We start from the raw sequence: 13661 nt of genomic DNA, 5'->3' as shown, positions 1-13661 counted from the left end.
CTAGACTGGTACTAATCACATCAGAGCATCAGAGTACTGAGGTCCTATAACTTAATACTGAGCACTTGTTTCTCTCTCTCTCTCTCTCTCTCTCTCTCTCTCATGCACAGAGTGTGTCTGCATCAGTTCAGGTATATGGGGAAGAGATTCATTGCCAGGTAAAAATATTTAGCTCCTAATAGTCTAAGAATTCTTAGAAATCTAAGAATTTTTGTTGCTAAATTGTACTTATATATTTTTGTGGGAAATATAGGACCATAAATTAATCATATTTATGTTAAACAGGATATTTATGCAAAAACATAAGAAAACAATAATTATCCTAATTAGGACTTTCAATTTAATCTTGTGGAAAATCAGGGAACATTAAGGCTATTAAAGGGATAGTTTACCCAAAAATGAAAATTCTGTAATCATTGACTCACCCTCATGTCGTTCCAAACCTGTATGAGTTGCTTTCTTATGTTGAACATAAAAGAAGATATTTTGAAGATTGCTGACAGGGAAAAAAACACACTATGAAAGTCAATGGCAGTGACCAACTGTTTGAATACCAGCAATCTTCAAAATATCTTCTCTTATGTTCAACATAAGAAAGCAACTCATACAGGTTTGGAACGACACGAGGGTGAGTCAATGAAGACAATTTTCAATTTTGGGTGAACTATCCCTTTAAGTAAAAATTGTTTTTTTCAACAGGATATTTATGCCAAAACATAAAATAAAAATTATCCTACCTGGACAGTCAATCTGCTGCATCAACTTTGAAAAGTTATTTATTTATAAATAGTACATAATATTATTATTAATTTAAATTATACTAGCTATATATATATTTATTCACTGATGCCTTATTTTAATACTTAATACTTTTTATTATTTTTTTAAATAATGTTTTATTGTTATTTATTGTTTTGTTGTATATTTTCTTGTTATTGCTTGTTTTGTGGTGCTTTGAAATATTACATGTAAATACAATCATGCAAATAAGGTACTTTAAAATGTTAAGAATTCATTAATTCAGGCCAGTGCTAGACTTAAGATTAGTGACATGGAAAAAAGACAAACAATATATTTACTTGTAAAGTCACTTTTTTCCAGTGTCTATTTAAGTATTTCTTTGTCTGCCACTACAGTTTAGCCAAATGAATTTGAATTATACTCATTTGCTGGTAATTAATAATGATCAGTACAATGTATTGATAAATGTGATTCCATTTTATTAATTATCAGTTCATTTATTTAAAAAAATTATTATCTGGATGTCATGAGTGATGAATTCACTTGCATGGTTTTAATCAGTTGATAGCACTAGTTCTTATTTTATTACAAATTATTTGACCAGTTCTTATCTGTTAAACCAGAAATACACACACAAGCTCAAGATCACCACTGCTATCTCATATCTACTGTCTCTCTTTTGCCTTAACATGCACTCACACATACATGCATACACAGGATCAAATCCTACACTGTGTTGAATGACGCTACTCCTTTAATTGTGTATATGTTTTATTGGCTGAAATGCTGGCGAGGGTTCAGTTAGTCAGTGATACAGTAGCATCCTGGCACCTCTGAGCAGGGTAAGAGCTGCTGTGTGCTTTTGAGTGGCCTTCACTAACAGCATGCTAATTCATTCAACTAACTCACTGCTCTGTGTGTATGTGTGCTGAGACATTTTCACATTCATGCTTTCTCAATAGTCTAAGAGCAGAAGGTGTTGTGGTATCCCAGAAAGATATTTATCACCTGTAAGTGTCCATTCAACATATAAAACACAATAATATGCTCACCCCAGTGTGCACATATCCTGCTCTTTGTCCAGTGGATATCCAGTCACATGACTAATGGATGCCAACATCTAATGCACTGTATTAACACCTTCTATAAACCATCTTATTGGTTTATGAGCTATAATACAGGTGCAACATTGTGGCTTATCATTTATATAATATGATGTAAGGACAAATACAGTGTCAGAAATAGAGCAGAAGTCATCCATATTGAATGCAAGTGTTTTAAAGGGGTCATATCATGATAAATCAAGTTACTCATTTCATGTTCAAAGAAGTTCTAAGGGTACACTACCATTCAAAAATATTAAGCAGCACAACTGTTTTTAACTGTTTTGATAATAAAAAAGAAATGTTACTTAAGCTCCGAATCAGATTTCTGAAGATTTAGTAAATACAGTATTATGTGACACTGAGGACTGGAGTAATGGCTGCTGATAGTTTAGCTTTGCCATCATTTAAATTAATTACATTGAAAAAATATTTTAAATATAAACAGTTTAAAATTATGAACCCCAAATTTTGAAAAAATACAGCAAGAACAAAAGGCAATCGTTAGAGAGGGTGGAATGAAGTTTAAAATAACATTAGAAGCAGACATCATAAGATCTATGACATGACACCTACACATTTGCATTTTTATACTGTATGTATATGATTGACAGCTCGTCAGACCTCTAATAAAGGCTATGTTTTCCCTCAGAAGCCAGGATGGGGTGGGGTTTATGGCTCCGGACAGGAGGTCGTTGACTCTTCCTGTTTCTCGTAACAGAGGGAGCATCATGCACACACGCTTACACCTGGAGAACGCACACACTTTCAACCACAGTAAGACACGTTAACACACATTCATTTCTTGATTACTCCTCATCCTTCACAACCTCTCTAATATTAACATTTAGAAGAATTTATTGTTCTTTGACAATCATTAAAAAAGTTACAGTGTGTGTGTGTGTGTGTGTGTGTACGTTTCAGTCTGAATTTGTTCTTGGGATCTTTTTAGACTAACTAGTAAGAGCTTCTTGGGTTTCAAGGGGACCAAAAAACATAGTGCTATGCATATTCTATGTGTCATCCTTTGCGCTGTTTTGGCACATCTTCAGTCCAGAATGAATTAAGTGTTGTAAGTCCGGTGGTTTTGTAATCCTGGTTCGGAAATTCTCTAAGTCTTCCAGGACAAGGCTTGAGAACCACTGATGTAGTCCGACTAGAGAGAGCAATACTCAGAGGCCAAAGCAGCTTATTTCACTTCTGTTCATTATAGTTATTAGATGATATGATCTTTCTTTTCCTCTTTCTCCTCCAGCGTATTGCCATGGTGATGCTGACACGTGTCTCCTGGAGGCTAACGTCTCAACGGAGGTGTGCTTGACTGTGCTGGACACACTCAGTGTTTTCATTATGGGCTTTAAGGTAAAGACAACAAGTGGAAGTGTGTTTTTATTAGTACAAGTCAAAGTTCAGTTCCTTCTTGGAGCACTTTCATATTAAACCTTGTATCTACAGACTCAGCTGTGTGCAGATTTGGGTCATAACCCACTGATGAAGAAGGTTTTCCAGGTGCACCTCTGTTTCCTTCAGATCCCCCAGTCAGAGACAGCACTGAAGCAGGTCTTCACCTCCCTGCGTACCTTCATTTTCAAGGTATTTTCAAGCCACCTTCACTGTTGATTCATGGGATATGACAGGAGAAAATCCTCAAAAAGACCCTTTTCAATAAAAAGACATTCGGAACATACTGAGACCACAAATAATGCACAGAAATCAGACATTTTACAGATAGAAAAGGTTTATTTGGGAATCAAACAACAAAATAGTTAGCAAAGTACAATATCTTCTGATATATTTTCTAACCAGCGCCTTAGTTCACCCAAAAATTTAAATTCTGCCATCATTTACTTACCCTTAAGTTGTTCCAACCCTTTATGAGATTCTTTCTTCTGTTGAACACAAAAATATATATATTTTGAAGATTTTTGGTATCCAGACAGTTACTGGTAGCAATTGACTTCCACAGTAGGAAAAAAATACTGTGGAAGCAGGTGGCTATATTCATCAAAATATCAGTCAATTTATGCTTCCCGCCAATGAATTTAGTTTTGAGATCAAATAATTGGTTAATTAAATGTCCAAAATAAGTGTAGACATGATGAACACATAATTGTGTTGTTCATCCAACTCTCCATGTCTTTTTCTGTCTTTCTCAGTTTCCCTGTACATTTTTTGATGGACGGGCTGATATGTGTGCTTGCTTGTGCTATGAGATCCTGAAGTGCTGTAATTCCAAACTGAGCTCCATACGCAGTGATGCCGCCCACCTGCTCTATTTCCTCATGAAGAGCAACTTTGAGTACAATGGCAGGAAGTCCTTTGTCCGCACACACTTGCAGGCAAGAGAGGGATAAGAGGGTGAAAGGGGGGTCAAATAAATGCCAGAAGTGTCCATCACATATTTTTTTAAATAATATTAAGTCATCTTGTTACCCCCTTGGAAGATTGATGAGGCCCCCAAGGGGGTCCCAGGCCTCTTGGTTGAGAACCACTGATCTAGAGAGCCCTTTTGCAATCTTTACTGGCCCTTTTTTACCTAAAAAACATTTTTTTCTCAGGTGGTGATTGCCGTGAGTCAGCTGATTGCTGATGTCATTGGGATTGGAGGGACACGGTTCCAGCAGTCATTGTCCATCATTAATAATTGTGCTAACAGTGATAAAACTGTAAAGGTAAAATTTGAAATACACTATATACAAAATACATATTATTATATTTTAGGTTGCTTGCTGAGTAAATGCTGGAATACCCTACACAACTTTTAATTTCTGAACAATTTACTAAGCATTATCACTTGCAGACTTTATCCTCTGAAATCCTACAGGTAGGTGATTTTCTATGATTTTGTTCAAACCTGAGTGCCCAGAATCAAAACACTGCCCATGACTGTAACATCAGCTCCACACAGAAAACTGGGGCAAAAGTCATGTAGTGTATTCTAGCCTTAAGAAAGCATATATTAAAAACATAAATGTTAAGTATGGATGTCAGAGTAACATTGAAAAATATAAATTCAAGTAGATCACCAGTTTTTCATATTCAAACCACGATTGACTTTTGGCCTATCCTGCACTCTCTCTTCCTGTTCTTCTAGCACACTGCTTTCCCCTCAGATGTGAAGGACCTGACCAAGCGGATCCGCACTGTACTGATGGCCACTGAGCAGATGAAGGAACATGAAAAAGACCCAGAGATGCTGGTGGACCTTCAGTACAGCCTGGCCAAATCCTACACCAGCACCCCTGAGCTGCGCAAAACCTGGCTGGATAGTATGGCCAAAGTCCATGTGAAGAATGGAGATCTGTCTGAGGCAAGCTGGCCATATTATGCTAACTAATAAATTAAGGGGTCCTTAAAACTAAAACTTAATTAACTGAATTATGTTAAACTCATCCTGTTACTCATATTTGTAACTTTTTTTACTCAGTATTTGAGTTTAACTATTTATTCAGCATCATTTTGTCTTGTATAGTAAAACAATGGTGGATAACATAACATCAATGACTTCATCAAGGGCTTTTTTTTTCTATAGGCAGCAATGTGTTACGTGCATGTGGCAGCTCTTGTGGCTGAGTACCTGAAGAGGAAAGGTGAGGAGTCCACTAGGAGGCACAGTAAATATAGTTTGCAATGTAGTTTGGTGTCAGAAATGAACTTTTTCTTTAGATCAATAGGCAAAATATGCCCCCTAGAGTGGATATGTGCATTATTGAACACGGTTTGTGGTCTATTTATGTAAATAACTTTACACTTTGAACAAATATGGCTTGTAAAAGCAAGCATTAAATACAGAAGTAACAATGCATGAGATACAGTTCATCATATATGAATACGTTTGGTCAATGTAATAAATCATAAAAAAAATTGTATTGAGATGAAAGTTGATTTAACATTTTCTTTCCATGCTTGAATGCACGCACACACAGAGACAGAGACAGATTTATAAAGCCATCTGGTTCAAGGTTCATCTGTATTTTGCAATCTGGTGTTCTTTGTGAATTTCTTTTATAGGAGGTAATCTCTATTTGTGATAAGAGCAATATTAATGCAGGGTCAAGAAAATGAACACATGTATGCACAAAAACATATTCATTTTATGCTGTGTTAACATTATTTACAGGGGAGATCTTGAGATGTGATGTTTCCCTTCATACCAGTGTCCAAATGCCTGATTTAAGAAAACGGTTTTGCAGTTTATTGAACCTGCTTTCACTTGTTCTGCTTACTATTCCTTCTCCTTGGCAGGAATGTTCCGGCAGGGCTGCTCAGCATTTTGTGTGATCACACCCAACATTGATGAGGAGGCAGCCATGATGGAGGATGTGGGCATGCAGGACGTTCACTTCAATGAGGTTCAGACCAGCTCGCTCCTGATCACATTTATATATGTAGAGGTGTAACGATTCACTCGTTTTATCGATGCATCGATTACAAACCCTGACGTGGCCAGTAATGCTAAAGTGAAGTAGTTTTACTGTTTTGTAGTTTTTCAATGGCTCTCGGCATCTTACCGACGCTATTACCTGAGCAGTCGAAAGCTGGTACTTATTGCATAGATGGAGCAGAAATGCACCTATGCACAGTTCCATTGAATGATAAATAAAACAATGTTGTTGAACCAAATGTACAAAGGAAACCACAGCATTTACGACAACCTTAAAATAAGAGCGCAAGATTTATCTGATAATCAGATGCATGAAAGTAGTGTTCGTTGCTTTAGCAAACAGACATCGAGGGGCATTTTCTTTCAGAGTCATCACTTGCTGATAGAGAGGAAAAGTTAAATACTATAGCATTTTATTTTATGAAAATAAGATGAATACGTTTTCACCCTGAAAGAGAAGTGATCTCGCATTCATAGAACTTGAGACGTGCCAGACTATATCTGCAGCTAATCTGAATAAAAATCTGAATGAACTGAAACAATAAACACAATATATAAATAACATTTATAAATGATGCAGTGCTAATTGACATATCATTTATTACAGTACAGAAACTATACATTTTATTTTCTACCTTATTCTGTGCGGAAAATTTAAATAATTGTTTGTATGATATAAAACAATCATAAAATTGACATTATGAAAATAATTATTGATTATTGTCCAGCTATTTAATTTTCTTATAGCAAATTCAATAATTGTAATAATACATAGAATTATTTAACATTTCTGTCACTTCTGAAATGATGGCTACGCCCCTAGTTTGGGCTATGCCCAAAATGTTAACCTATACATAATATTTTAAAGCTATTTTTTTAAATCTTGGCTTGCATAAATATTTACATATGCCATGTCATACAAAAGCACCATTACACTATCATCCAACAATGGCCAAAAGTGTTTCTTCTTTTCTTTCTCTTACCTATGGTTTTCTATCCATAAAGGCTGCTGTGTAATTTGCCCCCTAACTAAGCATTTAAAGAATTTAGGGGAAGCATTTAAATAATCCTGTGAATGCACTTAAAGAATACAAAATCGAATCAAATTGAATTGAATTGAACTGAACCATTCTAAATTTGCAAAAAAACTTTCTTGAATCAAATCAAAAACCTATAAATCGTGAATCGAATCGAAACGCTGTCTACCCAAAGATTTACAGCCCTAATATATAGCCACAAACATTGATCACAGCCTCTTAATCCTGCCACTCTTTTATATAATGACTCTGCATCAGCACTGGAATGAATTCAAAACTCTCTTTTATAACATCAGTAATAATCCATGGTAGAAAATGTTCTAAGATTTCTTATCTAATCAGTACCAATTGCCCCTTTCCAGTGGGTGTGTTAGTAAAGGAAGTCCAGATAATGAGATAATGAATACCAGTAATCAGTTTGCATGTTTAATGAACTCTTTGTGTAACATTTACATGTTGTTCAGTGCTTACACTTGTGATAATAGATCATCTCTGCTGTTGGACTTTGTCCAGTTAGAACAGCAGTTTTGTCTGTAGCACAGCTTGTTGAGAGAGTGGTGATAAGTTTGCTGTACCTGGATTAATGCATTAATGTTGAAATGCAGTATTGCACATTAATCTATGTAAATACATATGCATGTATATCTGCAGGAGGTGCTGATGGAGTTGTTGGAAGCTTGTGCTGATGGTTTATGGAAAGCTGAGCGTTATGAACTTATTTCAGATATCTACAAACTCATAATTCCAATTTATGAACAACGCAGAGACTTTGAGGTGCACACACATACGTTTTATGTGTCATTGGAAATTCAGCATTTACACTTGTCAGAAATACAGTATGTACAACATTTGTACAGTAAGAATGTATTTTTGTGCTTTTGTCTAGAAACTGGCCCACCTGTATGACACATTACATCGGGCTTACACTAAAGTAATGGAAGTGATGCATTCTGGAAAGAGGCTTCTAGGGACCTTCTTCAGAGTGGCATTTTTTGGCCAGGTAAGACAATGAGGCGGTGCAGTGGTTTCAACTAGTCTAGCTAACACAGACAGTTTGACTGAGGATTGAGCAACAAAATAACTGTATTTTATTTGAAAGAGGTAAAATCATGAGGTATCAAGCTGAGAAAAGGTTTTGTGTATTATGAAAACATACTTTGGTTTTATTGTTCAAAACCTATGGGACCATCTATTGAAATGGAGCTGCAAAACTATTGGATGTCTGTAGAAAAAAAATCTAAACGCCACAAAATGATATAATGAAGAATGCTTATTTGTTTATCAGTAAACTTGCCCTGAAACAGTCTTCTTTGTGCACACCAAAAGTGAATTGTATGATTTGCTTAAGCAGATTACATATGCAAAGAGGCCAATAGACGAGAATTCGCACTGGGCAATGCGATTACCGTGTACACGCAATATTTTTCTCAATCAAGTTGCAAAATTTCAACTAGAGCGGAAAATTTGCATAATGCTGTCGCAATCACATTTGTCTGGACTCTTTGTGTTTCCATCAGTTCATAAAGACAGTTACTGTTTCATTCAATTCATTCAATTGATTCGTTTGAACAGCTGAATCATTTAGGAACAGTAACTGTCTTTATGAACTGACGGAATCACAAAGAGTCCAGACAAATGTGACAGCATTATGCAAATTTACAGCTCGAGTTGAAATTTAGCAATTTATTGGATTTATTAAATATTACCTATTTGCCTTCATCTTCATCTTTGTGTGTCTTTATACAACGACCCATGTGACAGACAGCCAATCAGCAAAGAGGTTATTGACATGTCCAGTTGTTTCAGAATATGCAGGAGAGCACACATAATGTTTTTCACATAACGTTTTAAGTGACAATAAACATCCCGCGAGTAATGCAGTGCAAATATTTGCTTCGCTTTTGGTGTTAACTCAAGATAGGTGTTATAGAGAAGGTGAAAAATGGTAACCAAAGAACTAATTTTGAATGTTTTAGACAGAAAATAAAAACGCATTAAAATTACAATTGTATAATTAAAATGTATGATGTGACCTCTTTAATACTGGAGAGGAGACGTTCCTGTATGCATGATAATATTCTCTGCATGATAGCCAAAGTCTTGTTTAAAGCATATGTAAAGCATTGTGGGTCTTGGTTAATCAATCTTTTCTGCTCTCTTTTCTTTCCTAAGGCTGCGGTAAGTGTTGTTGTGAGCTGTCTGTGTGTGTTTGTGCTTTCTTACTCATTCTCAGGCAAGTTTTGTTTTGACCATAATAGTCTCACTAAACAACTGCTTGTTTGTCTGCTTGCATAATGCCTTTGGATTAGAAAGAGCCTTTTTTCCATGAGCTGCTAGCATCCTACATGAATCTTTAAATGCATAAATCCTCTCATCTGTACATCCTGTCATTTCTTTGATATAGACAGCACTCTGACTCTTTGTTTACTGTGGAAGCCATTTTTGAATGGGTTTGGACCATAAAAAATGAGCTAGCCAACACTTAGAGAGCTCTTTCGCTATACGCTGTGCACATTAACCTCACAGAAACCATGAGATTTTATGGTTTGAGCTGTTTCAACAAAAACACAGTGAAAGCTTTGTGTGCTGCTTAAGTGCTGATGTCACAAAAGTGTCTATGTTGGACTACAGAGAATAAAATATATCACTGATTAAATATAGATAAACATGAATTCTGTGATTTGCAGGAGACAAGATATTGATAGTCTGAGCTCTGCCATGGTGTGTTAAGTTTACTTTGAAATCCTGAATATGTTTGAGGTTTTTAAGACAATTTAAATATCAAACTTGAAACTTGAAACCAGATTTTGTTGGCTGTACATTAACAACACTAACAGTGTATTAATATTTCACACAACTTGTGATTGAAATGTTGTTTATTTCAGGGTTTCTTTGAAGATGAGGATGGAAAGGAATATATCTATAAAGAACCAAAATTCACTCCACTCTCAGAGATTTCCCAGCGTCTCCTCAAACTTTACTCAGACAAATTTGGCCAAGAGAATGTCAAAATGATCCAGGACTCTGGAAGGGTGAGAAAATGCACACTCATATTTCATCAGTATTCTATGACTAGGTAAAAAGCTCAGACAATCATGTATAATCTGAACACACGTGCACAGATTACACTTGCACACATGTACACTTTAAATTAGATGTTTATAAGACTTAAAATGATTTACCCCAAAATAAAAAAGTGGTCATCATTTAGTCAACTTCTAGATGTTTTAAAACTTCTTAATTTTGAGAAATTTTTAGAAATCTCATACAATTGAAGTCAGTTGGCTCAAATGTTGTTTGGATCCCAAAATTCTTTGCCATTTGAATGCCAAAGAATGAATGTATTTTTATATATATATATATATAGAGAGAGAGAGAGAGAGAGAGAGAATCGCTTTAAAAATGAAGGATACACTTTGAATTGCTTACATTGTCAAGTTGTTATCACCCAATTAAAAAGAAAAATGCAACAAGTTGTTCAGTACAGTTGTGTTGTATCCATCCATGCAGAAAAGTTCTTAAAAACTATAGCAAAATATTACATATTTGAGAGTCAGTTGTCTTTAAAAATTTGAAAATCCCTCATCTTATGTACATTTCTATGACAAATGCTTATGTCATAGAGAGCAAAGTGCTTGTTGACAATAGCACCATGTGATGTGACGAATGCTCATCACGCAAACACTCATCAGAAAAAAATGCATGAAATACAACATATGGAATATATTAATAACAACAAATTAAACAACTTCATAAATTTTGTATTGAACAAACTCATCATGACATTACAAGACAACAGTGTTTAATTTCAGTGTAAATGAAACCGGCAACCAATCAGATTATGTTAGCATATTAAGTACTTATGCACTTTAGCATGTAAGGAAATATTGGTATATGTTTATTTGCACTAAAAATGAATACAGGTCACCTGCTATGCTTGTTGGAGTATATCTTAAATAGTATAATAGAAAAGCTGTATCATGATTATCTACTTGATCCTAGAATAAGTTTTACAGTGCATACACAAACACACACACACATACACTTACAAGAAGAGTATTACACCATAGATGCGATCAGTTTTGACAACAGAGCTCCTGATAATGTGGACTTATCGACAAGAATTCTGTTTATTCATGTTTTATCAGCATTTTACTGGTCTCCTCCCACTGTTGTATATCACATCTCATCTGTCTCAGGTGAACCCTAAAGATCTGGAGGCAAAGTTTGCCTACATCCAGGTGACACACGTGACACCGTATCTAGAGGAAAAGGAGCTGGAAGAGAGGAAAACTGACTTTGAGAGAAGCCACAACATTCGCCGTTTTGTGTTTGAGACGCCATTCACAGAGTCAGGAAAGAGGCACGGCGGGGTCGAGGAACAGTGTAAACGAAGGACGGTGCTCACCAGTGAGTGATCACTATCACTATCACAGTTACTGTTGTGAATACAAAGAATACATACAACAAAAGAAGTGAACGTGTAGATTTCTGTTTTTAAAACACAAAACCTCATTTACAATAAAACCTTCATGTCTCTGCTTTTTTGCCATCTGGCCGAACGGTTCTGATCATGTTGAGAAATGCAAGCCTGATAATATATTTTCATAATTAATTTTAAAAAACACTTTTTAAAATTGGAATCTGGAATTTTTTTTCTCCAAATTTGATTTGAAAGCTATTTGAGCCACGATACTGTATGTATTCATTATTTTCAGATGTGTGTGTGTGTGTGTGTGTGTGTGTGTGTATATATTTATATTCAGGATTCACATAATAATGTTATATTATATATATATACATATATTATTAAAATGTAAAACAACATATATATATATATATATATATATATATATATATATATATATATATATATATATATATATTTCTTTGAAACTGTCAGTAATCCAGCCTTCAGTGTCACATGATCCTTCAGAATGTTTTTTGGTGCTTATATTAGCAATAAAATCTCAGTAGTGATGAATAGCTTTATTCTTTACTCAAATTTTTTGTTAATTTCTTTTTCAAAAATAATCTTTTAATAAAATAATCACTGGTTTATCGTGTTCATTACATAAATGCACTTCTAGACACGGAAATATGATTTAATAAGCATATATCCTTGGCCTCTATATGGCATAATACATTTATTTACCCAGCTATTCTTTGATCACTAATCTTTAATGATCACATTTAAGTGAGTACTTCCTGTATTAACACTGTACACCCTGATCTTTTCAAGTTAAGTGTTGTTTAGTGTTATATAAGCAACCAGGAAATTTCAAAGTTGAACAGTGATCTTCATCGTCTGATAAACTTTCAGATCAGATCTGGCCACTGAGGCAGAATGACCTTCTTAGAGTGTGTTCTAAATAAACCACTTTTCACAGTTTCGAGGTGTTTAATCTGCACAGAATATAAATCCTGATTACTTCACAGACATGGGTAGATTTCAGCTGGGACCCTAATGTGTTTGTTCTTCTTTTGCCCCTCCTTCTCGAAACGTAGTACTGAATTCACTTAATGTCTACAGTATGTGCTCTTTCTTTTCCAATTCCTCTGTTTCAGCTACACACTGTTTCCCATATGTAAAGAAGCGCATAGCAGTGATGTATCAGCACCACACAGACCTTAGTCCCATCGAGGTGGCCATAGATGAGATGAGCGGGAAGGTGGCAGAACTCAGAGCCCTCTGTGCAACCAGTGAAGTTGACATGATCCGCCTGCAACTTAAGCTGCAGGGAAGCATTAGTGTACAGGTGTGTTGTGTGTGTGTGTGTGTGTGTGTGACACACATATAAACACTTCATTGTTCTGTTACAAAAGCAACTTAACCAACATTTTATGCATCATGATGTAGAGCCCTTTACAAAAAACAAGCAATGTTAATAATAAAAAAGTTATTCTGTGTTTAGGTTTTGTTCAGGCAAAGCAACATCTTATTTAATCCCAGAATGCACTCCAATGAGCTTAATGAAAAATTACATTGATATTGACATACAAGATCGGTTTAAAAAAAAAAAAAAATTGTATTCAGTACTTAAAATTATCAATAGAAAAGTTTATTTTGATCAAAATGTTCCATTATAATTAATATTTAATTCAATATTTCTATATGCTTTGTATGTTTATAAAATCTTATATAATGTAATATTTTAAGGTTGCAGTTAATTAAAGGATAAAATAAAACAAATCAAGTGGCAGGAAAACTGATCCATGGTGACATTTTATTTTTACCAGGAAAACGTCCTATTATTTATCAGATTTTCTAGAGCTACTTAAAAACTTGCAATACATTCAAATGTTTGGGGTCTGTAAGATTTTCTTTTCTTTTTGAAAGAATGCTTTATATTCAGCATGGATAAGAGTAAAGACACTCGTGATTTAATTTTAAAA

The 13661-nt window shown here is 35.0% G+C and overlaps 1 protein-coding gene across 4 annotated transcripts in view; it reads left to right on the top strand.

The window, feature by feature from the left end:
• Nucleotides 1-13661, top strand: part of LOC128015375 (dedicator of cytokinesis protein 9) — a 99702-nt gene that overhangs the window by 79093 nt on the left and 6948 nt on the right. For all 4 annotated transcript variants that reach the window (XM_052599175.1, XM_052599174.1, XM_052599173.1 and 1 more), the window contains exons 37-50: nt 111-158; nt 2497-2621; nt 3100-3206; nt 3300-3437; nt 4001-4183; nt 4403-4516; nt 4939-5154; nt 5377-5434; nt 6090-6196; nt 7917-8039; nt 8152-8265; nt 10151-10297; nt 11465-11675; nt 12834-13024. In XM_052599175.1, coding sequence (XP_052455135.1) covers nt 111-158; nt 2497-2621; nt 3100-3206; nt 3300-3437; nt 4001-4183; nt 4403-4516; nt 4939-5154; nt 5377-5434; nt 6090-6196; nt 7917-8039; nt 8152-8265; nt 10151-10297; nt 11465-11675; nt 12834-13024 — 1882 coding nt within the window. The remainder of the gene's footprint in view (nt 1-110; nt 159-2496; nt 2622-3099; nt 3207-3299; nt 3438-4000; nt 4184-4402; nt 4517-4938; nt 5155-5376; nt 5435-6089; nt 6197-7916; nt 8040-8151; nt 8266-10150; nt 10298-11464; nt 11676-12833; nt 13025-13661) is intronic.

The sequence above is a fragment of the Carassius gibelio genome, chromosome A6 (assembly GCF_023724105.1).
Source record: "Carassius gibelio isolate Cgi1373 ecotype wild population from Czech Republic chromosome A6, carGib1.2-hapl.c, whole genome shotgun sequence".
NCBI classification, from domain to species: domain Eukaryota; kingdom Metazoa; phylum Chordata; class Actinopteri; order Cypriniformes; family Cyprinidae; genus Carassius; species Carassius gibelio.
The sequence above is the reverse complement of the archived record's forward strand: the minus strand, read 5'-3'. Positions and strand labels throughout refer to the sequence as shown.